The sequence below is a fragment of the Ammospiza nelsoni genome, chromosome 12, assembly GCF_027579445.1.
Source record: "Ammospiza nelsoni isolate bAmmNel1 chromosome 12, bAmmNel1.pri, whole genome shotgun sequence".
Taxonomy (NCBI): Eukaryota; Metazoa; Chordata; class Aves; order Passeriformes; family Passerellidae; genus Ammospiza; species Ammospiza nelsoni.
The window spans coordinates 7849064-7874103 of NC_080644.1; the positions used below are offsets into that span (position 1 = coordinate 7849064).

Consider the following 25040-nt stretch of genomic DNA (forward strand, 5'->3'; position numbering starts at 1 on the left):
TTCAATGACACCCTCTTTATTCAAAAATAGATATCTATGAGACATTTCAGAATATACTGCTGTCAAATGGCAGCCTATATGTCTAAATTAATTCCTAAGTCATTTAATATACAGATTTAAGCTTTTGTTAAAAAAGACACACTGTGGGTAAATCTGTTTAACCTTCAGAAAATGTCACCCAGTTCACCAGATGCCCTTTGCCCAAAAAGTAAAACAAATAAAATTAAAAACTACAAGACTTCATTTAAATTAAGCAAAATAAAACACACGCATATATTCAGAAAAAAAATCAAAACATTACAATTAAAAAATAAAAAAAACAGACAGACAACTCTCTCACAGATCTGCCCAAAACACAAACGTGAGATGCCAACACATTTGTCTACATCAGTTTTTGACAGTTTTTGTCCTATAATGGATACACATTCAATCAATGCTCAAAATAACTTGGTTTGACAGCCTCGGGGTAACTCTGTGAGCTGAATCAGGATGGAAAAGTCTTTTGGTTTGGGTTCTTGAAGTTTGGTGTTGGGGGTTTTTTTGTTTGTTTTTCATTTTTGGCAAAAGCAGAGAGAATGTACAGTGTTTAATCTAAAGTATGGACCATAAAAGCCTGCACAGTCAAAGAGACTCAGGGAACACAGAGTTCTGCCACTGGAAAAATTCCTGTAAACTAAAGAGAAAAAAACATCTGTAGGTTGGGCAGTGAGGGTGCAAGGAGCATTAAAAAAGGACAAAAGAAGTGTCAGTAGGAAAAGGACGTGAGCTTCTGAACAACTGAATGATCAAAAGATGCTGTGGTGGTGTTTGCTGTAACTGACCGGGCTACTGAGCAGCCTGACAAATAAATTAATGCGGAGCAGAACGAGCTGTGCATTTCTGCATTTTCTTCTCCTGGCTTTGACACCAGCTCAAAACCACAGGGAGGCACAGAGAGAACATCTCAGCTCACTTCATCCTCTGTCTTACAAAACCTGTGTTACCAGATCAAGTGTCTCCAGAAACGGAACCTGTTTTGTAGTGAGAGGTGCTAAATTTAAAAGAATTGTATCCAGATTGGAATGGTTCAGTGATCAGAGTCCAGCCTGTCACACCTAACACACAAACTGAAATGTAACTACACCCCTGGCAGCTAAAACACTAGCCAGCAACATAATGGAATTAAGAGTTTTTAAAATTTACCTTTTTTGTTTTTTACACTTTTCCTGATTATAAAAATCAACTCACAATCTGTGACACAAAATTAAGTACATCCTTCTAATATCTACATGCATGGACAGGGTACATGTGCATACAGGATATATGCATATATATGGGTCTATTTTCTATATAAATAAATATTTATACCACATTTCACATCTGTGCATCAGACAACTTCACTAAAGCTACGGAGAGTTTATATCATTGGATTTTCAATGCAACCATCCTGAGAGCAAACCTAACAGTGCCTGTCACAGGGACACCAGCAGCTGCCACACACCACTACAGCCTCTCAGGTCATTAAATCAAAGCTTCCATTACCATCTGATTTCATATAATGAAGAGGAAAAATGTGGTATAAATCTAAGGTAGCTAGAACAAAATTTACTTCCACTCCCACTTAGGTAACATCCAGTTCTGCTTTGCTCAGCACAGTGTAAATTATGAGTCTACTTCTAATTTCACAAAGAAAAGCTGCTTATTTTTATTGCCTGTGACTTCAATTTACATCCATGCCAAATGAGAACTACCTTCACATCAGGCCACAGCATTATGAGGAACTGCAGGTTTAGGAACAAATCTTTCCCTGTACCATTGCTGAGCAGATGCTTCCCCTGACGTGGCACAGGACTGGCATGCACACACATCCCTACGAGGCCCATGAGCCATTCCACTGCTCCCAGAGATGGGGCTCAGAAACCCAACTAAAACAGATGGGACTTATTCAGAAATAATACAATAATTGTACAGAGGGAAGATGCTGCATAGTCAACCTTCCTCTGGAAGCTTCCCAGGTATGTGTGTACATGATTTGTGATCTTTGTGGGGGTAACAAGTGCTAAGGGCAAACAGCAACTAAAGAGTACAGGAAAAGATGAGAGAAGTTTGCCTAAACAGACCACCCCCACTCCCTTTAGAGCTCACAAAACTCACTCCTCTTCCTCCCCTCCTGTGAGCCAGAGCACACAGAGAGGGTGAGTATGAGCAGCCAAGAGGTTCAAAGCAGGGTCTGCGAGTTCCTTCCTACTGCAGATCTTGGAAGACCAGACTTCCAGCCAACACCAGTCTTCTTTCTTCTGCTGGTAATAATGAAAACTGGGGCACATGGTTTGCTCTAGTCTGTTGAAAACAGGTCCCCAGCAGATGGCAGAGGTGCCAGACCTCCTGTGACATTGGGCAGCAGTGACAGGTCTGGAAGGCTCTGGATGTGAGATTTCAGCTCCTTGCGCACTTGGGTTACCCGAGCGAGCTTCTGTTTGTATTCCTGAGGGAAAGACACAAGAGAACAGAGATTAAGCACAGGTTAATTAACAGTACTGTTAGTTAAGCCAGGAGTCTCTTCCAGGTGAGGACTCACAGAAGGTGGCCAGGCCCTGGTGCTCTGAGCAGTGCAGACCCTGCCATCTGCCCCAAATTCACAGCCTGCCCACAGGCTCTGGCATCCCTACACTAATAACCCTGCCCTGCCTTACTAATTGTACATGTAAAATGTCCCCAAACCAGCACTCACTAGGGCCTGATAGAGCATTTGAGAGAAGTGTCAGTGCAGAGTTGCTTTATCCTTGTGTTCTTCCCCAAATACTGACGCCCAGCTGCTGCCAGAATGTTCCTGACACCCCTCCACTGCCAGAAGCCACAGGCTGAGGCACACCACAGGTATTTACTATGCTGCCAAAATGCTCATTGCTTTCAAATGTGATCAATTCTCAACACTTAATTAATCCAATTTCCCCCTTTCAAGCTATTAAATCAAACCCAAGTTTTGGTTGTCAAACAGGGCCTCCTTTATGAGCTCACATGACAACCCTGGCATGGCAGGGACACCATGGAAACACGTGCAGGACCACGGAATGTAAACCAGGGAAAGGCACATCCACACCAGATACAGACATTAACATGTTCAGGATTTTATTACAGAGGGAAAAATGAGCAAGCTAAAAATCTCCAAAGAGGAAACTTGAAAGTGGTTTTTCCACAAATGAGGTCTGGATTGAGTAGTGAAAGTGCAGTAAGGAATCCCTATCCATGTGCAGAAATTCCTCCAGGTTTCAGAGACACCAGTGACTTGTGTACCTAATGAGGAGAGAGAGGAGTTTGGACCCTGAAAACAGAAGAAAGAACTGTACCTTGGCCAATTCTGGTGAGAGGCCACTTATGAGCAGCCCAACACACATCCAAATTATCCAATACAGAAGATTTTAATTAAAGACTGCTTATGCAATTTCAAAGTTTTGTGATTCTATACATTCATGAAACAGTCAGAGAAGACAACAATTGAAGGACTAAAACTCAAATAGCACATAATTTTTTTTTGAATGTGCCAGTTTTTACTCAACTACATGTGGCCTACTTTTCATGGCACCTCCAGAATGCAGGAAACAATGAGCTTAAGGGAAAAAAATTACACAGAACAGACTGCCACACAGCCACCTAGAATATCAATTTACTTTTCATTTCTTAATTACTTGGCAAAGAGAACAGAAGTTTATATCTCTGATGATCAAATGAAACTAGGCACATGTTTAATCAAAACATCTTTCTGAAGAGTTTACAACTTTAATCCAGACTTTCTAACCTTCTCAGTGATGGAAATTCTCTTCACCTTCTCCAAACATCAAAGCACAGCAGTTCCTGTGGAGTTACAAGCAAGGAGTTTACACTCTCTGTGTTTCATTATTTTGAATTAGAACAGTGAGAGCAGCCGTCAATCGCAACAACTCCCGATACCCCTGCAATGGCTGTTTAAGTGCATCCCATAAATTTCCTGCCAGCACCAAACAGGAATGTCTTTTAACAGCCTATTTCAAACTTAAATCCCTTATGAGGCTCAGTGAGTTAATATAACCAAACACTTCTGTTAACATACACAGGATACACAGTGAAATAATCAAGTCCAAACAAAGCCCTCCCAGCTCCATGAACTGCAGGGTGCTGTTCTCATGCCTAGAGAACAGCAACAAAAAAAAACACCTCAAGGTGCACACATTAATTTTGTGAGGATTTGTCTTGCTTTAATGAAAGACAGAGAATCAGGAAAAAAGAATTTACCCACAGTCCTAATCACACTCTTTCGGGAATTCTTAAAGAGAGAAACGAGTCGAGAAACTCATGAGGTGAAGACAGAGAACAAAAACAAACCCCCCAGATTCCTTGGCATTAACAGAGAGCAGCAGGAGATAACGAGGGATGCCATGGAGGCACAGCATTCCAACACTTGGGATTCTTCTCCAAAAGCACGTGGGAGCCAACCTGGGGATAGGGAGAGAGTGCCCTGAGTGCTCAGCTCAGGGCTGGCACACCCCCAGTGCTGGAGATGGACACAGCAGCACCCCAGCTCCTGCACACACAGCAGAGACTGCAGGAACATCTACTGAGCTCCAAATGCTGGAACAGAGAGGGTGGAAGAGGCTCGACTTGGAGATCCACAGAAGACCAACTTAAAAATACTTTAAAATCCATAATTCACACCATTGTCAAGCAGTGATGGATATCAAGCCAGGAAAGAATGAGCAGCACTTCCTCCTCAAGAATGCCAAACTGTCAAGAGTGAGTATCAGCAGGTGTTTCTTTCTTCTGTAGTAATTCCCACTAAAGATAGGAACAAAAAAAAAAAAGAAGGGCAAGGCAGCTGGCAAGTCCTCCAGGTCTGATAAACGGGCAGGGAAGATGAAAAGAAGTTGCGAATTCCAGGCATAAGCCAAGAAAATACCTCAAATATGGCTTGAATTGCCAAGATCCACACAAAACAATTATGGATTTATGGATCCAATTATAGATCCAGAAAAAACAATTACGTAAAACCAGGTACAACCTCCACAGAAAGACTAATGTCCTGCCATTTTCAGGGCAAAATTGACCAGGATCCATCACTTCTCATGGACAGTCAGGACTGGAATGTGATGGCTTTTGAGCTGAAGATGATTTGTGTGACCATTAGAGTTATATTAGATGCAAATAACATTCCTCTCCCAAGACAGCTACTTAGGGGAGGGAGAATCTTGCCAATGCCTTCCTTGCCTGACAGCCCAGTTCTTATAAAACACATTGACAAATTAAGAACCACCAAGATGTGTCCAAACCACACTGCTGCTGGCAAACACACAGACTTAGGAGCAATTCTTCTGCATATTAACAGCACCAACCAGCTTCCAAATTCACAGTTAACAGCTTCAAGTGTTTAGGAAAATATTGCTCGTAGCATGTCCTTATTTTCTGGGATGCTCAACATTGAGGGCTACATGGAACACTGAGTTATCAGAAACATCCTCCCAGTTTGAAGAGAGACTTTTGTATGCACATGATGACAAAAAAGAAACATCAAGTCACCTTGAGAACCATATTCCTTTCAATTCTAAGTAATTCCACCTTACTAATAAGTAAATGCAAGCGTTATCTAATCAACACCAAAGGCCTACATCCTACCTGCTAAAAACCAAACTGAAAAAATAAGACAGAAAAAATTCTCACAAGCAAGAGGCAGCAACAGCCCCCAAACCAAAACTGGCTCAGAAAAAGATCAATAAATTCAGGAATGGAAACTAAGGGAGTAATCCAGAAACCAAGATTTCCTAGAATAGATGAATACTTACTGGACAGATTGGATACACATCACAGAGCATGGCAGGAAACTGTTCCATGCTTAACCCTCTCCATCCCTCTCAGCCTGAGCTGCTGTGCTGATTCCTGGCAGAGCTGTCAAGGAGAGACCCCGAGCCAGAGCTGGGACAGGGAATGCTGGCTGCTCCCCTCAAGAATACACAGCAGCAGACACACTGAACCCCCTTCCAGCTTGAGGGCTTTGCTTTTTCCACAAGTTCTGGCCATATTCTGCAACACAGGACTCTGGAAGCAGGTTTTATGGGAAATCATGTTTCTCATGTAGCCCGTGACATGCATGGAAACTGCACCTTGCAGATTTTTCCACAAAGTCCTTCCATTCCATGAAACTGAACAACACAATGTCCAGTTAAGAAGCTGCTGCTTTCCAAGGCCTTTGTTTGTACTCTGTGTTGAGCTGATTGTCTCACTGCTCAGTAGGTTTATATTAAGATTAATAGTATTTGGATGCTATTTGCTTTTTTTAGACAAAATAATGAGACTTCTGCTGTAAGCAGGAGTTTCAGGATGATAGAAGAAAAAACTGGCTCTGTGCCACACGGATGCTTTTGCTAATCAATGTTTCCTTTCAGTGCATGGCGTTCTACATCCTCAGTGGCCAAGAGAATTAGATACTCAGTCCTTGAAACAAATGCAAAATCAGAATTAGCCACTGCTGAATGAAGCTGACACAGTGTTTCATTCCAAAGCAGCCGTGCTTGAACATTATAGAACTGGCTGTAATCAACATGACAGGAAATTCATCCTGAGCACTGCTGCGTGGCCTGGTTCACCTTGTCACGTTCCACAGCAGAGATTTCAGCTTATTTTGGCTCAGAGTGTGTACTGGACACGTCCTCTCCTGCGCAGGGTCGAGCAGGAACATGCTGTAAGTCATCACAGCAATTGCATCTGCTGCAAAAACATCTAGCTAAGCATTAATGAGAATTTGGAAAGTGAATAGGAAGAGCAGCCGGTCAGGCGCAGTTTTGATATGATGCAGCTTGAGCCAGCTGTAGGAAAGCAGAAGACCACAAATAAGCCAGGGGGAAAATGCATCAGAGGCTCAGCAGGAATTTGCAGAGTATGTAGTGAAGTGAGAAGTCTGACAGCCAGTGATTATATGTCCAAGTAAAACCTCTCTTTAAAAATATTTAATACACCACAGTACTGCAGCAGGCTGTTTAGGTATTCCTTACCTTCTGCTCCTTGCCACTTAACCTATGCAAAGTACTTTTAAAACATATTCACTAGAAAAAGAACAGAAAGGGAAACTTCTGCCATTCCACAAGCTCATTGGAGCAGAACCCTCCTCAAAAGCAAAGTGAAACCAAATGCCAGGGTGGAACCAGGTTTCCTCATTCTGCAGCAGCACTAAACCAGAAAATCTGAGGTTTTATCTGAAAGATGCAGTCCAGGAATCAGAGCTTGAATGATGTATTTCCTTGCAGAGTCTTCAGTTCATTTTCAACCTTAAATTTGTTCAGTCTTGCTCTTTTAAATTTGACAAGGCTTCTTTCTTCTGTGGCATCATTCATCACACTTCAGCAGAGATGGTGCTTCTGCTCCTGGCAGAATTACGTGCTCTCAAACCAAAACTTGTTTCCTTGCTCTCCCCTTTGTTTAGGACAACAGAAGAGGCAGTAGCAGAGGAGCAGCATTTCTCCAGCTGCTGGGAATGCCTCAACCTCTGCAATGTTCAAAAGCTCTCAGAAAAAGCCCAGGCTGCTGCCAGTGTATGATGGGCACAAATCATCATTTCATTTGCCAAATCCTCTCCCAGAAATAAACATTTGATATTCACCATAAAAATCAACATCCAGGGCACAAGCCAACAGCTACATTCACCTCTCCAAGCATCTTAATGCTTTTCTAGTTAAGTAAGAGAGTGGTCAATACTCATTCACTTCAGTAAAATGCATAAAAACATTGTATGTGAATATTGTATTATTTTTATTCGCTTTTATTGTTTAGTATTATTCTATTTGCAGCGCTACTGTAATTATAAATATCTACAAGCACCTACAAAATGAAGGAACTGTATCTTTCCATTGTGCAAAGAAACACAGCTGTTGCCTCGAGCTATACATGGCCCAACAAATGCAAATTCCCTGCAGTTGTGAGCTCACATTCCCACAGAGCAGCCTGAGCTCTTGCCCCACACCCAGAGGCACCAGTGGCTCACAGCTGGCAGGACTGGTGCACAGCCCAGCATTTCTTGCCCCATTAGTCACCAGTTTGGTCCTACAGACACAGGTCTGGCACTGCCTGGGGGCTCCAAGCTCAGGATCTCCCTGCCAGGGTGGCAGAGCTGACCCCACTCTGCTGCTGATTCCCACAACTGCTCCTGCTACTTCACACGTGTCAAATACTGACAATTTTGTTTCCTGGCAGGAGCCCTAAAATTTAATCTCCTATTTCACTGTCTAAACCACTGAAATGAATATACCACAGAACCCAAGAATTCCTGTCTGAGGGAAGCAGCAGCCACAAAGCCGTGCCAACAGTGACACACTACAGAGACCCAGGCAGTGGAAGCAGCACAGCAATAAATTGCCTATTAACCCACTGAACTAAATTGTATTTCAAGAAAATGTATAGTGCTGGGCAGTCCAGAAAACCTCAAGTGAGAATGCACTTCATCCCTCAGAGATGCATTATCAAAGGGGGTTTGCAAATTTGTGTGGGCACGGCATTAACACCTTATTAAAGGTGCCTTGAAGCCATGAATATTAAAACTCACAAACATCTAAAAACCCCCAGAGCTCTCAGCAGGACTCTAAGTGACAATTTTTCAGCTGCAGTCAAGAATCAGAATATTTCCCCTAAGCTGGATCTTAAATACAGTATGTTCTTTAGATTTATAGCTGCAGACATGTAAGCACACACTTATTTGAGTACGTACCCTGCTCCATCCACACTGCCTGTGTTACACTGCTCCTCATGTCACCTTCCACCAACACAGATACAGAAGGTGTATGGAAGAATTGCCCTCACTGACTGCACATCAAACCAAAAATTCCGACTGCACAATCTTCTATTTTTTCTGCCTCTTCTCCCCATCAGATCAAAAAAACCCTCCCTCCACTCACCCTAGGTTTCCTATTGTCAGTAGTTATTTCAGGTTCCCATGAAGCTTCTACACAATTTGCCATTTCCCTGGTTCTTCCAGTCTCCTCTGTTTACCTGACTTCACTTTACACCTGCCTGGTACACCAATAGGGGATGTTCTCTCCCCACTGCCTTTCCATTTTACACAAACTAATTCCCTGGATTTTTTCTCCTTGCCTGCCATGCATTCCAGAAGAGTGCTCTGACTTCAAAAGACAATTCTCCTTGAAGTTCTGCAGGCTCAGGTGCTCGAGGACAAAAAACCTCCCCAGCTGATTGTGCTCAGTAATTGTAATGGTGCAGCAATGGCCAAAAATAACACAAATCATGAAACTTCCATTGCAAGTTGAATACTACTGTGAGATACAAGGACACATCTCATTCTTATAGAAACAACAGCTTCTGCTTCTATACCTGTCTGAAAGTGGATTTTATTTCCTGTCATCTGCTATTGTCAATGTCCAGGCCACCTCTGATCTATCTCTGGCATGGAAGATCAAACTGCAGCTGCAGTATCGAGCCCACAATTGCTGAGCAAGATGAAGCACCATTTTAAAATAAATTCAGTGTTCAGCTGTTGAGTGACAGTATCCCCCACACCTTTCAGGAAGTTAAATGAGGAACACTTACCTTTGAAGAGATATGCCTTGTTATAGGCTCTTCAGTATCAGTTTGGGGCCACCTGATTTTAGTGACTGACAGAATTAAAGAAAATCTACCTTCTTAAGTGCTCTCAGATTCCAGCCAAAATACCACAATACCACTCCCAGGATAAAGGAATCCTAATTATTATACTCTGATTTTTTCCATTGCTACCCTAAAAGCAGAGTTTGTCCATATGTTATGATCTTCAGGCTCTGTTGCAGCTTCCTCCCTCCAAATCACCAGTGCTGCTTTGCCCCTCACTGTTTCAATCCTTACTCATGCCAGCTGTGTCCATGCTGATGTGTAATTCCTTTCCAAAGCCTCAGCATGTTCCTCAGCAGTGTCCCCCAGTTAAACAGCCTTACTGCAACTGATGACAAGAGCTGTGTCACAGGGGTTTGACATGCACAGTATTCTGAGTATTAGCCCACAAGACACAAACATACTGAGTTTCTGTATGTTTTGATAATTTGCTGTTTCATGAGGGACAGCATTAACAGGATTAGTAAACAACTGCAGCTCTTTAGACCATAAAAGCTGCTTTTCAAAAAGACACAGATTAGCTACGTTCATTGCTATCCCAGTGAAAGACTTTACGAGTAAAAAAAATACAAAAAGCATCCAGAGTAATTTCCAAATTAGGTATTTCCATCTCTTAAAATATAGCCTGACTTTTATTTCTGTCAGAGGCCTCTCTCCCCAACCAACAGCCTTGGCTGGATGAGGATGGTGAAGTAAACAATCCATCTTCCATCCAAACACACCCTCTCATCTAAGTCAGGAAATTTAGAGGAAACTTCCTCAGCACAAGTGGAAAAATTCAAAGTATCAAAGATCCTGGAAAAGACACTTCAAGAGAGCAAAGCCTACAATGAGTAAATATGTAAAATTAGATTGTTTTAAGTTATTTTCTCATTTCAGACCTTGCCTGAGTAAATGTTTTGGTTTTTAAATACATTTTTAATTGTTACAAGTTTCAGATCCTTCTAGTAAAATGCTTATTAGCACTACAAAGAAAAATACAGGCTTATCAATACTCTGAGAACATCAAAGACTCAAATAAAACTGATAAGCAGATCTGGCCTGCCTTATCTGCAACCAGCATCTTCCACTGTTTATTAACCCTCTACAAGGGCAGAACAATGGAATGCTGTAATCAGGCAACATCCCTCACTGAGGTTTGAGAGCTGACACGAATATCAATCGTGCCTCATGTTCACTGCTGGAGTGGCATTTCCTGCAACTCTGTTTAGACTGCTACAGCACTGAGGCTGTCTTGTCTGGCAGAATGACAAAGATGCCAACCTAAACAGATACTTAATAAGATCCTAATATTTAAATAGGATCATTCTTTATTTTCTAATGTAGTGAAGAATTGCGTTTACACCTAACAGTGTGCAAGCAGCCCGTTCCATTGCCATCAGCAGGATTACAATCATTAACAAAGCAACTCAACCAGCAAAACACTTAATTTTCAGGGTTACATTTCTGCCTCTGCCAGAGTTACAATTTTCAAGTAACATTCTTTAGCAAAAGGATATTTTCCAAACAAAAAACCTCCACGATTGTCACAACATTTCAGCTAATGCATTAGAAATTTTAATTTCATGTTGTCATTACGGATTTCTCAGTTTCAAAGTCTCAAACTGACTCAAAATTATCAATTGTTCTGAGCCTTTTAAAATATTATTGTGCAGCATTTTGCTACCTATAGCAGTATGTATCATTTAGGGTTTTTTTTAAGATACACATAGGTGTCCTTTAAGCAAGAAAAACCCTCAAAATCTGACCCAAGACTTCCACAGAAAATAAATCAGTTGCCAAACAACATTTGGTTTCATGGCATCATCTGTATCCACATCTAAAAGTGTTTTTTCTGACTCAGTCATAAGACTGATGCTATGCTTGAAGAAATTCAGTCACAAGGCATTGAGAAACTCCAATATAAACACAGGCAAAGAAAACACTCAAAATGAATTTTATCTGGGAACAATGTTGCCGAGCTGTCAGAGGAGGAGGTTTGCCATGAGAGTAAACAGAGACTGCAATTGCTGCAGCTCAGTCTCCTTCCAGGAGATTTTGTCCTCCACATCCCCTCCCATCCCACCCCGCAGCAGCTGCTCATCACCAGCACGGCGGTGCAGAGAAGCCCTTAATGTGCCGCCAAGGGGCAGTTTAGCAGATGGCAGAGTGACATACAACCACAGCCATTAATTAAACTCCTCGCTAGTCCCACAACGTGCTGCTGAAAGAACTTCCATGGAGAAGGCACATTTTGGATAAACAGTTGTAAACAGCTGGCTGCACAGCCTGAGCAAGGGGGCTCAGCTCAGCCCCAGGCTGTTTTAGGGCCCTGCCCTCCCTGTTCAAAGGAGCTGTACAGGAAACACAAGTCGTTGTCTTTCACTACCAGCCCCATTTACACTGCACCACAGAAGCTGTGGGTAAGTGGCTGTTAAAGGATGCAGAGCAGAAGATCTGGCTTAAACTGCTTCCCCTAAACAAGCAGGATTCAAGAAGCAGATGAAGGATACCTAATCACCAGGAAAATAACAAAAAACCCAAGCAGTTTAAAAAAAACCTCAGCTAATTATGGCAAACGGAGGTTAATTCTTTGAAAAAGATTAATTTTTTAAAATTTTGTCATAACAAAATAAGCTATGTGTTAGGCAAGTCTATTTTTCTTTAAAAAGTATAGAGCTCTGGGCTTTCCAGCTGCATTGAAACATCTAGACTGAACATCAGGACAGATTTGCACTCTGAAGATATGACACTGCTTTCTTACCTGTTTTACTCCAAGTGTAAAGACAACTAGAACCTAGATAACCTAGAATCAAATGTAAAGGCAGGACCTGGAACTAAATGTAAAGGTAACACCCAGAATCACGTAAAGGTAACACCCAGAATCATCTCCCTCGGGAGAAACCCATTGATTTGGAGTCCGGGGCGAGCGTTTGGTGAACCAATTGCTCTGCCAGCCTCAGTAACAGGCACTCACCTCCAGTTTCTTCTCCTTCTCCGTGAGCACATCCTTCTGGTTCTGGGTGTACTCGATGAGCATGCGTGCCAGCTGGCGCCGGTCCTCCAGCTCGGCCGCCAGCCGCCCGTTGTACTCGGCCAGCAGCAGGCACGCCTCGTCCACCGTCTTCGAGAGCCGCTCCGCAGCCTCTTTGTCTGCGTGCAAAAGCGTTGGGTGATTTAGAGGACAAAGTTTAAAATTTCCAGTTGTTGACAGAAGGGCTGAGATTCACAAGCCACAGGCACAATAACATCTTGTTCGTAAATATACTTCTGGCTTGACAGGAAAATAAGGGTTGTTATCACAGGAAAACAGGAACTAGGACATACACCCTTTGTGGGCTGTATTTTAGACACTGACATAACTGACTGCATTTAATTCTTGCAGAGATGTCAGTGAAAGCAGGGAGATAAATCTGTGAATAGCAAGCCTCTATGAACAGGTTAATTAAAATGTTGAAAGTACCTTCAGGTAAACAAATCCAGTGGTTTCTACATTTAAACACTTTGTGCACTAGTTAATTCCTCTTATATAGGAGCAATTTCAAATGCATTGACACAAATCTAAGAATTGCATACAGTCCAGTTGGACACTAAGAATATATCATGAACGGTCAAATAAGTGATAATTCATAATGAGTTCTAAATTAAAACTACCTCCAGGAACAAGAGTCAAATCAGTTCAACCTCTAAATGCTTCTATTAAAATTACTTTTCAAATGCAATTGCACAAGTTAATTTAAACAAAGACTGACAGATTAACGGGGGTAGCAATTTGCCTTTTCCATAGCAATCAAGGACTATGTGTGTACTCAGCAGTCTGGTAGAACTTGAAAATATATCAATCAAGGACTATGTGTATACTCAGCACACTCTGATAAAACTCCAAGATATCTTAACAGCTGAGGTGTTTAAGAGCAAACACATCCACTTGAGAACACTTGCTCGATTTCCTTTATATTCTTGCAAAATGCTGATGATTCTCTCAAAGTACAAAAGCCTCAGTCCAAGCCAAAAAAAAGGAAGCAGCTATGTAAGTTTAATCTTCAGTGTTAGTCACAGGATTGCTATCTGTTAATTACCCCAGAACTACAAAGCAAGGACACAAAAGCAGGAATTCACTCCACCATACATTGTGATTATTAAAAAAAAAAAAACCAAAAAACCAAAAAAAAAAAACAAAAAAAAAAAACAAAAAACAAAAAACCACACTTTGATTTCTAAGTTATTCTTTGGACCCATGTTCATTCATCTTACAGTCTCATACCTGTAATTTTCTCCAGTAATGAAACATCTTGAACTTCCTGAGGCAGGGAAGCAATTTTTTGCCGCACTGTTGCATCTCCTGATGCTGCATTCTCCAGGTCTTGTAGGGCTTTGATCAAATCCTCAGTCTACAAGTGAACCAACAGTAAAAGCTGGTAACCTTAACCACATCCACTTCCCAGGGATGTGGTCACTGCAGAGGAGCTCACCCACTTCTGAAAGGCACCATTTGAGCAATATTTTCTTCAAGTAATTTTTAAACCTAACACAAGGAGTATTCATTGAGTTTACACTATCCTAGTGTTTAGCTCCTCCTGCATAATTACAGCAGGGCCATCCTTTTCAAGGCTCTGCAGTGGGAAACTTCTCAGTCCAATTAAGAAAAGTGATCATTTAAGACATAGCTGAGAAGGACATGACCACACCAGTCTGAGAGAACCACCAGTCCTGTGTGCTCTCTCAAGCTGGGACTGAATCTTCCACCCAAACATCCCTGGCAGATCTCTGCCTCCCTGGAGTGTACAGGCACCTTTCTGTTCTGTTCTAAAGCCGCATTCTGACAGAGCAAAAACACCCAACACCAAATTTCCATCAGCCCAAACAAAACTATACTAAATTTCCCTCATGACAAGGTTTAGAATTCTGTAACTTGCTACTGACTATAAACTCCAATATCTCCTGATTTTGCAAAGCCATGGCTGTCCTCACCCAGCTCCCTGCAAGCACAGAGCTTTCTGCAACTCAGCTGGGCTCCTCATTGTGCCCTCAGCTCATCTCTCAGCTGGCTTTAGTGCACTGAGGAAAAACGTGTCAGTTTGAATTAATTCATTCAAAATGCAGCCAAACTTTAAAAGGACATGGATGAGGAGAGCTCTAGGAGGACCATCCCTGACACATTGTATTTCTTCCTTGCTCAAAAAAAAATCACCAGAGAAACTCCCTGAACAGGAAGAACAAAGTGTTGCTTTTTTGTTTAAAAAATTCTGAAGTACGGCAGGTTTTTGAAACAGAACACTAGGACTATAAACACAAGCACTGATTTTTAAACTACAGTTCAATAGCTTGAAAGCTAATGAAAACACTAACAAATTTAAAATAAATATTTTCCTAATCTGAAAAACAAAGAGGTCCATTACCTAATATTTACTACTTCCTTGCAAACTGCAAATGATTTCCAACAATGACAATGTTTATAATCAAGAGAAACCATAAACTGCAAGGCATCTGGAGGTAAAAACAACAACAAAATTTTCACTTATTTCCTGGACAACTGTTATTTATTTTTATTTTTCAATGTTTACAGTTTACCAGATGGATGGTGTAATTTTTTATCCCCTTCAAATAGGCTCTGGGTTAACATATGTTCACTCTGTAGCCTGAAATGGCCGCAATGATTTTCTATTTCATTCCAAATATTTCCACACCAGTAACATGGAGCCTCCAAAGTCTTCAGTGCTGGTTTTCCTACCAGCTCCATACAAATATAATAAATGTTATGCTGTATAATAACTTACACAAAGATATGACCTACTAAAGAAAGCTGTATTAACTGCTCACAGCTTTAGGTTTTAGAAGCTACACATTGATTTTGAGAAGAATTTAAAATATGGGCTGTTCTTCTAGCAGTCCTTTGAGATTCTTTCCTGGCAGCACTACTCAGACCTTGGGTTAGACTACCGGGAATCGCTCAGAAGTGACACATAATTGCAGTAGGGAAAAAGAATCTGTTGCCTTTGCATGGACTTCTCAACCCCAAAGTGCATCTCACCACTAAACCCGTTTCACTTGTTGTCAGCTCCACCTTGTGGCGGTGACCCAGGGGAGGTGGCTGTGACCCAGGGGAGGTGGCCCTACGGCTTCCAGAGCTCCTCCCAGGCTCAACCCATTCCACATACCAGCAGCGGCCCAGCACTGGGGTCTGGGGGTGAGTAGCTCCCAGGGTAATCATCATCTTCCTCCTCTTGTATTTGCTGGAAAGTTCGCTTTAAAGATTTCTTCTCCTCTGCAACTGAAGACAGAAACAACTCATTTGGATGCCAGATCTGCCCACCTTAACTATCTGAACTTCAAAGAATTACACCAGATGGATGCTCTGATGATTAAGCCCTCTAGGGGATGACCACAGCTGGACTTTAATGTTGGAATCATATTCCAAACACTCAAATGCAAAACAGTAATAAAAGATTGATTTCTTCCAGCCATGTATCTCTGTAGATGCCAGCCTGAGGATACACGAGCAGTGTGCACTTCATGTGTTTGTGCCTCTCCCAATGAAAGTAGGAAACACAAATAAATGTGCTATTAGTCAATAAATTACAGATCTCAACCCTCAGATGCTCTGGCTAACAATGAGTGTACAGGTGAGGACTTCTACCAGTAAAAATGAAGCATTGAGGTGTACACAAGGTACTGAAGGTATACAAGGACAGAAGAATTTCAAGTTATATCTTTCTGCATTAATTATATGCTCCCTGTGGTCCCACAATCAACACAGTAATTGCTCATTATTCAACCTTCCACTCTTTCATCAAAATAAGGGCTTCAGGACAGTTCTGTTTAACTACAACTCCAAGATGTGACAGCAGCAACACCAAAGCATGAACTAATCTCCAAGCAGGTAACCTGCAACACATCAGAAACAGGGATGTCATAAAGCAAGACAGTATTAGTTAAATGAACCTCAGCATGGCAAACATTATCTTGAAAGGGAAGAGACAGTTTATTTAAATGAGTCAGAAGTCTTAATGATGCCTTTGATCCAGCCACAGAACCTTCAAAAGAAGGCAGGTCATTTTTTAGACTTACCACCAAAGATAATAAGATATGGGGTAATTTGTAAGAAATCTTTGAACAGTCTTAAAAACATCTATTCAATGGAATGCAGTCTTGCCAAGATAATCTGTATATACTTTGATTCACAGAAAAAATCAAGATCACTCAATTTAAAACAAAACCAGACTGTCCCATTCTAATGGAGAACCAAACAGAAAGGTCTGTCCTTAAATGCAGAGTTTTGCCTGTCTTGTCAAGTGGGACATATGACAAAAATTCATTCTAATGGAGAGAAATCAGAGGAGCTGTTACATCCTTCTTGTTGGGGAAAGAGCTGAACAACTTCCCAAGGCAGGCACAAACACACCTGTCAGAGGACAGACTCACTCAATGGAAGGCAAAGCAGCACTCAAAAGTTACCCTAAACCAAAGGAATTGTTAATGTTTGATAGAACAAAGCTACCTAGGCTAGAAAAAGGCCAGCCAATTATTGCATGTATCCAACTGATGTATGAGTGCTTGACAATCTGACTGACAAGCCTGTGATGCACCAGACCAACAAGGAAAACAGCTGCTGCCCACTGAGGTCTGTGAGAAACACGAGTTGGGTTGAACAGGAGATGAGCAGATGAGAAAGTGGGCAAAGAGAGCATTTAAAATTACCCAGCTCAACACAAGAGGTCATCAGTATTTATCACTTGTGTGTACTTATCATAAAATAATTAACCAACAACAGAAGAATGCATGACCACAGCGATCACACAAGTGAAATTAAATGGAGAGCCGGGATTCAAATTGCTGAAGAGTTATTCCTGCTGTGTTGCCAACTGGTCTACCACAAGACACAGCACTACACTTGCTCACCACTCTGACACAGAGGATTCAGAATTCATTGAATATTCCATCTGAACAAGGCCACGTGAGTCTGACTGCAAGCACTCTGAAATTGGTGATGCTGAGCACCTGCAAACCTAAGCAAAAGTCACTGGAGAATTCTAGAAACTCTTTCTCAATTTCATCAAAACAGAAAAAAAAAACCCTCTGCTTATTTGCAAACCCAGGAGCATATGGAGCAAAAGGATCCCTGAAAGAACAGAAGCACAGCACAGATACACCCTGCCTGGGTAACTTACAAAACCTGCCAGCCAGGGGTAATTTAACCATCACAGTCTACACCAGCAGAAAAGCATGTCAAATCCAGCCAGAGAAGGGGAAAACAAGCACTGAGAACTTGCAGAACTGATCAGAATGTAATAAATAACTAAAACAATCAAGATATCCTTGTAGAATACAGAGGTATTCTACAAGGATACCTCTTGTAGAATTCAAGAGGTTCTTCCCTGAAAATCAAGAGTCCACCTTGACATGGACACAAAGAAGCCAGAGAAACCCCAATGAAGCCAGCTCTCCTGGTCTGCTGTGCCCTTCACAGACATTGAACTACTCCCAAAAAGCCTCCAAAGGGCAAAGCACTCTCCATTTCTCCAAAAAATCAAACAACTGCTCTCCTCGCAGCCGTGCAGTGACACTCCAGGTTGTTGCTACCTTGCTATTGCAGAGTCCACTGACACCTGCAAAGGCATTTCTGCACCAGCTTCTATGCTAGGAACCATCTCAGCTGGCTTGAGGAAGGTTACAGTGTCCCAGGCCTTGCTGACAATTATGAGCTTTTCCTGTCAGCTGGACACCTGAGGGATCTTCCCAGCTCAGGTGCTCACTTTTTGTGTTCTCAGTTCTTGATGCCTGTTCAGAGGTAAACAAGCTTCTAATGAGCCAGCACCCCCCTCCAACCATTCCAAACCCTTCTCTCTTTGGGGGTAGATTACTTGTGGTTGCTGAAGCTCTCATTACAACATTTATTTGTTGGCAGTCTCTCCTAGGGTAAGCACAACTGGAGCTGAGCTGCTCCAAATCCATACCCAGCCCTGTGTCCAGGTGCCTTCATTTCAGCTACCCTCAGAAGCCTCCCTGCCTGCCCTCCTCTCTGTTCTTCTCCATATTTTAATACAAGTCTGACTTTCTGTGCCAGAATTTGCAACATAAACACAATGAAAGCAGTCGGGGAGCATCTCAGCTGTGTGTTAAGAGTGACACACTCCTACATCACAGCACATTCAAGGACCTTCTTCAATTGCTTGTTACAAAGACAACAAAAAGAAAACACATCAGCTATATCGGTTGTATTGCCTGAAGGGTTTCACATCAAACCTTTAAGACCTACTTTTTCCAGTCTTTGAGAGAAATGGGGGTTTTTTCTCTTCCCTATTGCTTGTGAAAAGAAACATTCTAATAAAAATGAGATTAATGAGAAAGCAAATGCAAGCTTAATGAATACATTTAGAGATAAAACAATGTATCAATATTCAAAAGCACATTTCCATGCATATGCATATCTCCTGAAGGAACCAGAAAGACTAAAATCTGGTAGTCAGCTGCACCACTGAGCAGTCAAACCAGGGGATACAGTGCTTAGAAAGGGCTGGTTGTCTTATCCCTCTGTTTCTCTGAAGGGAAATCAGCTCTGCTCCACAGCAGGAGCTCAGCATGCCCAGACAACTGAATTGCTGTGCATTACCCAAGGCCTTGCTAGTGACAAAACAAGAAACAAACTGTAGCACTGAAACACTGACTGATGAGCATTGAAGATGTATTCCCTCATTGACACAGGACTCCACTGCACTTTGGCAAGTCACACAACTCTAAGTGGTGCTCTCAAGACAAGCAGAGTTATCCTCAGAGAGAAGCACCCACCAAATCAGGAATTTAGGACACCGCAGTATGAAAAATAACAGAGAACGACCTGCACTGACTTGTTGCCATACCTCAGGCTGAAGAAAAGAATAGTTGTTATCACAGCACCAGGTCTTATCAACATCACCAGGTGCCCTTAAGGAGCTCCAACATTTTAACAGCACAGCTTGCACCAATCTACAGACACTAACATTGCCTATTTCTCAGCTGTATCTACTTTGGGCATCCACAAACCCAGCCAGCCAGAATGGCTTTGGAGGAGCACTGGACTATGGTTTTCCACATTTACAATAATTGTTCTATCTGTAAACCAGGACACCTTAATTGCCATCTTGCTTATGTTCACCTGTTTGAAGATGGAATACAGTAACCACAAAAAAGCCTTCTGCAACTCACCAGAAACTCAAACACCAATTTATGTCAGAAATCCATAAAGCCCCCAGGTGAAACTAGCTCTTACCATCAAGAAGCTCATTTGCACACATGCCAGTCAAAGCAAGGGAAAAACCCACAGGATAACCCTGCTGAATCTTTCAAACTTCTTTTTGACCATGAATTGACAAGGCAGTAACATTCACACTCATGCAAAGGCCTGAACCTTCCTTCAAATAAAAGATACTACATTAACACCTCTAATTACCCAGGCAAAAACTAAGCTTCTTGCCAAGCGAAGCTGTGCACACAGCAGCTCTTCAAGGGTTTGTATTCCTCCACTCTGCTTCCACAGACAAAGATCTGTTACTCTTAGCAAGTTTAATTTTATACAAATGTTTTTAAGTTGAAAAGACAACAGTAGCAGAAGTGGTTGATACCATCAGCCAAAAGGAAAGGAGACTGAAGGATAGCTGGTTGCCAAATGACCAGGAACACATGGTACCAATTATCAATGCCTTTAGATTCAAAGTTAAACACTTGCGAAACACCTACCCAGCTACACTAAATTAAAGTTTCAAGTCCTCAGTTGATCAGGTCAGGGTTGTCAGGAGTGTAAATTCTGGCCTTTGATAACACACAGGGGCCTCATTCACTGCAGCCAGACAAGAGGAACCCCAACACAAGCCAGTTCATGCAGAGACTGTTCACCTTCACCCCCAGAGCACAGACTCTGTCTCCACAGAGATGGGATAACCCCTTTGGTCAGGGCAGCTGGCTCACAACATTTTGGGAAAAACAGCAAAAGTCTTCTTCCAAAGGGTACACCTCAATCAGGGGCAGGTGGAAGGGCACTGGTGTGAGCTGCTAGAGCATCCATCAGCAGTTCTGCCCAAAGCACTTGTGAAAAAGCACAAAGCTACAGCCAGAGATGTCTTCACATACAGATCTCACTTATGCTCATATCTTATAAATTCTACATTAAATACCAACTAAATCAGACCTTGTTTCCAACACCTAAGAATGGCAAAAGGACCTTTTACTAATGACCAAGCCAACTCTCTCACATCATCAGAACTCTGTGGGCAACAGAAAAAAATATGACCAGAGCAGCAATGTCATTCCAGCTCATTTGAAGACACTGACACTTCACAGAATCATAGAATGGCTTAACAGAAGGGACCTTAAAGGACCTTAAAGGCCACCTCATTCCAACTCCCCTGCCATGGGCAGCAACACCTGCCACAAGATCAGCTTGCTCAGGGCCCCATCCAACCTGGACTTGAACACTTCCAGGAATGGAGCATCCACTTCCTTCAGCTGTAAGGTTGACAAACATTCCTTTAACCAGAACACTCTTGATTTTTAATGACCCTCACATTCCACAGCTGAGGCATCCCACTGCTCCCCTCTTTCCACTGGAGCACTACCAGTGAAACACCTGCAAGTGCTACAGAAGAGGCAAGATCTGCCCAAGCAGTAAACCAAAGCACACCAAACACAAGCTTATGCTCAGTTTCTCACAGGTCTCATGCAGTAATAAGGTTATACCTGTAATGTTCTAATGATATTAAATTATGCAAAGTTAAGAGTTTTCTCCAAATTACATCAGCTGGTGTAAGAAAATAAGAGACCAGACAAGCTTCTGGGGCATATATTCCAGACTTCAATTATTCAAAACTCCTTTCTGCATCATAATAAAATCAGTAACTATGGAAAACAAAACAATTAATATGAGAATGAAAGCACTGACAGTACTGAATAAGACACTCTAATAACCCAGCTGAGCAGTCTCAGAGATGCACAGTGGGACACTTGAGGTGGATACAGAGCTCCCTGCATGACTGAGTTGCTTTCACCCCAAAAGGCAGCCCTGGAGCACTGAATCTGCACAAGCAGCACCAGACATCACACCCAGTTAAGCTCACTGCCAGCCCCACGACAGCACATCTGCAAACCAGAACTGAGGGTTTTACAAAAATCACCCTTCTCAACACAGTCCTGAAGAATCTCCACAACCAGCTCTGGCAATAGCTCAATTCCTCACAATAACTGCAGTGAAACATGCACCAAATTAAAAACAAAACACACATGACAAGTAATATGCATTTACCTTTTGTTTGAGGGCTGTTGGAGTCTTCCATAGACAGTTTGAGCTGCTGGATGAACTCACTGCCATACACACTCCTCTCCTGCCAGATGTTCAGCAATCGTTCCAAGGGCTTCTTGCAGCCCTCGTCTGCTTCTCTGCTCAGAGATTGGGAAATCATTACACTTCAGCTGATCAACACTCCTCATGTGTTCAGAGAGCATCTTCCAAACTGGCAGCTGCACCCATTGCAATATGTGAACATTTGGAGAGAATCTTGCTCATGTCGTCTGAGACAAACTGTGCAAAACACACTTGTGGCCAATTTTCCTCTTCATTTGACCTAAAGATTGCCTGGAAATCTCCCACCATTCTCACCTCAAAGTAAGGGCAGGAAAGTTGTGAAAGAAGAAACTTGCCATCATTCAGAATTTGCAATAAGAGTTTATAAAAAACCCTGAAGCTGACAAGTTTACAACTCTGAGTACTAACTTTAAACAGCTGTTTCAGCCAATAACATCCCAATTAAAAGCAGGTTGATTGGATCATTAGGCACTTAAATGCACTCAGGGCGTGCTCTGACAGTCAGACAGCCCTCCAGAACAGACAAATACCCAGAGCATTAATGTTGTTTAGCTGAGGTAACAGGACTCATTATGCCATTTAGACACAATCTTAAATAAACAACACTGCATTTTTGGTAAGAGGGTGACTGCATCACTTCTTCCCTTTTAACTATAAAATTCTTCCTTCCTGCGGCAAGGATATTACTGGTCAGGTAACACACAAAGGAACTGCTCAACCCAGGGCTGGTGAGAACCCAGTGACCCAAAACATCAGCTCTTTCAAAGTCTTTTGACAATGGGGCAGAGCCATTCATTATGTGGCTTTAACAAACACACCCAACTGCTCAATTCCACTGCTCATAAACAGACCTGCCAGATCTTTAGGTAACAATTGAAATAAAGTCCATAGGAGCTTCACAAACATGTAAAGCTGTGAAGGACTGGTTCACACACACAGTTACCCATTTACACTAAACAGTCCCCAACCACAAAGCAGTCAGGATCCAATCTCTACTACAGAGAAGGTACAAGCACGGCCTAGACTTAAAAAAACAACAAAATCCAATTGAATTAAGCTTTGAATAACAAGAATGCAAATCTCTAGAGAGGAAAGCTGAAGAAATACAGCAACATACCTGGCAACGTGAGAAAATGCATCCACGAGAACAGATTCAAATTCCCTAGTAAATTCAGGGCCTTTCCTCTTACTGTTCTGGATGACATCGTTTGCTAAATACAGGAAAGTAAGTTTCCTACTTGATTTTGCTGAGAAAGGGGAAAATAAAAGAAAATAGAAAAGGAAAAAAACAAAAGGAGAGTTTTTATTTATTTCTCGTTTCCTTCACCTGGAATCATTAACAAGGCTTTGAAAGCTGTTGATGGTTGTTTAGCTTTGCAGTCTAAAAGCAAAGTTCAAAACATTTCCATTTTACCAAAGGAAACCAGGGGATTTCAAGTAAAGTAATTCTCAATGTCCTCACTTCTGCTCTTTTCCAATTAATTCATAAAACAAACACGAGTTTAATGCTTTTTGTGCACAGTGACACCTCAACTCTGAAAAAACAATAAATTTTAAACACAATTTGAAAAAGCTGCTTTAACCCATCAGCAAATTAATAAACCAATTAGTTTATTTTTTATTAATTAACTTCAGGAAAAATAATAAAACTGAGTAACTCAGAATGAGTGAAACTGCAGGAGAAAGCTATTGTGGAGACTCAAAAATTTTCCAAACAATGCTCCTAATATCAAATTTCTTCAATACACCTTAAATGGCCCTAGTTTGACATCGCCAGTTTCTTCATCAATATGGCCAGAAATAGCGAATTTCACGCCCAACAAAAACAACACAGAGGCAGAAAACAAAGGTGCTCATTTCCACAACAGCGCAAAGGCAGCTCTTCAAAAACTCATGAATAAACTACAAATGGCAAAAAGCAGCAATCACATAGAAGATAGCCCAGCCGCTCCAAGGGGCTCACAGTGATGGTGACACTGGCTGCACCTGGGGACAGGGCATCCAATCCTAAAATAGTCTGGGTTTGAAGGGACCTTAAAGATCACCTCGTTCCTACCCCTGCCACCGCCTGGCACACCTTCCGCTAGGCACTGCAATCTCCCTTGGCTTCAGGATGAAGCCATCTGGGAAATCCCCTTTTGTTAATCTGCAAGGAAAACACGCACAAAATGTTTCTGGCTGATAGCACCAAAGAGTTTTACGGACTCCTACAACTACTTTTTCTTTGCTTATCTCCTCTCACTAACTCTGTAACGGGTGAGCTGTATGAATCCAAACCCAAAATTCAAAAACGGAGCCAAACAGCCACAGCACTTCCAAGTCTGCCTGAGCATAGTCAGGGGAACGTAATTCGTACATCTCTTGTTTTACACCCGCCCAGAGCTGAGCATCCCCTCCCTCTCAACCCACGCTTGGCTGTGCCTCTGCCATCCCAAAGCCGCCGCCGGTATCAGCGGATGCTCCCCTCATACGTGGCGTTCCCCCCAAAGTTTAGTAAACAACAACACGGCAGCCAAACAGCGCCCAGGCTCCCACAACTCCCGGACACCAACTTCTCCCGAGGCCGGCCCGCCGAGCTCCGCCAGGAGGAACCGGCCGCGCTCAGCGGCAGCTCCGTTACCTCGGGCAGGGGCGGCCAGAGCGGCCCCCGCCGCACAAACTCCCCGCGCACCTTTGCGGAGCTCCCGGTGCCACACGGCGACGATGGGCCCCGCGTGCTTGCGGTGGTGGATGAGCCACAGCGAGAGCGTCTGCACGCTCTGCTGGGAATTGCTTAGCTCCGACAGCTTCTTCTCCAGCGCCGACTCCGAGAAGGAGGACATGGGGCCGGGGCTGCTCCGCCCGCGGGGGGGGCGCGGCGCGGCCTCACCGACAACAACCCGCCGGGGCCGCCGCCACAAGATGGCCGCCCGCGCCCTGACCCCGCCGCGGGGCGAGGGGCGGCATCGTACGGAGCGCCGGAGGGAGCCGGGCCGCACGGCGGGAGGGCTCGGCGCATGCGCAACCATCCTCGGCGCCTGCGCACTACGAGCACTCGCGATTTTTCTCACAGCGACTGCCCAACCCCGCGGGAGCTTTGTGGCGCTGACAGCCCCGTTAGTTCGGTGTCACGTATCTAGCGCATGCGCCTTGTGGG

At 42.8% G+C, this 25040-nt stretch overlaps 1 protein-coding gene across 2 annotated transcripts; it reads right to left on the reverse strand.

The window, feature by feature from the left end:
• Positions 1-24889, reverse strand: RPRD1B (regulation of nuclear pre-mRNA domain containing 1B). 2 transcript variants are annotated; one of them, XM_059480487.1, is made up of 8 exons: positions 24576-24889; positions 23022-23151; positions 21845-21978; positions 15732-15844; positions 13838-13964; positions 12551-12726; positions 3776-3831; positions 2299-2464 (listed from the first exon to the last, which is right to left on the reverse strand). In XM_059480487.1, the coding sequence occupies exons 1-7, from the start codon at positions 24724-24726 to the stop codon at positions 3799-3801; spliced, it is 864 nt and encodes a 287-aa protein (XP_059336470.1). In that variant the 5' UTR covers positions 24727-24889; the 3' UTR covers positions 2299-2464; positions 3776-3798. The 2 variants fall into 2 exon arrangements, with proteins under 2 accessions (XP_059336469.1, XP_059336470.1); XM_059480486.1 differs by lacking the exon at positions 3776-3831 and having other exon boundaries at positions 1-2464; positions 24576-24888.
• Positions 24890-25040: the final 151 nt, after the last annotated feature.

Excerpts from the sequence above, each read along its gene's own strand:
- RPRD1B (XM_059480486.1), bottom strand. The coding sequence starts at position 24,726 with ATGTCCTCCTTCTCGGAGTCGGCGCTGGAGAAGAAGCTGTCGGAGCTA. Across the intron at positions 15,845-21,844 it reads CAACAGCCCTCAAACAAAAG|TTGCAGAGGAGAAGAAATCT; the intron begins GTAAATGCATAT and ends TTCTGTCTTCAG. Across the intron at positions 12,727-13,837 it reads ATTACTGGAGAAAATTACAG|ACAAAGAGGCTGCGGAGCGG; the intron begins GTATGAGACTGT and ends TTTTGCACGCAG.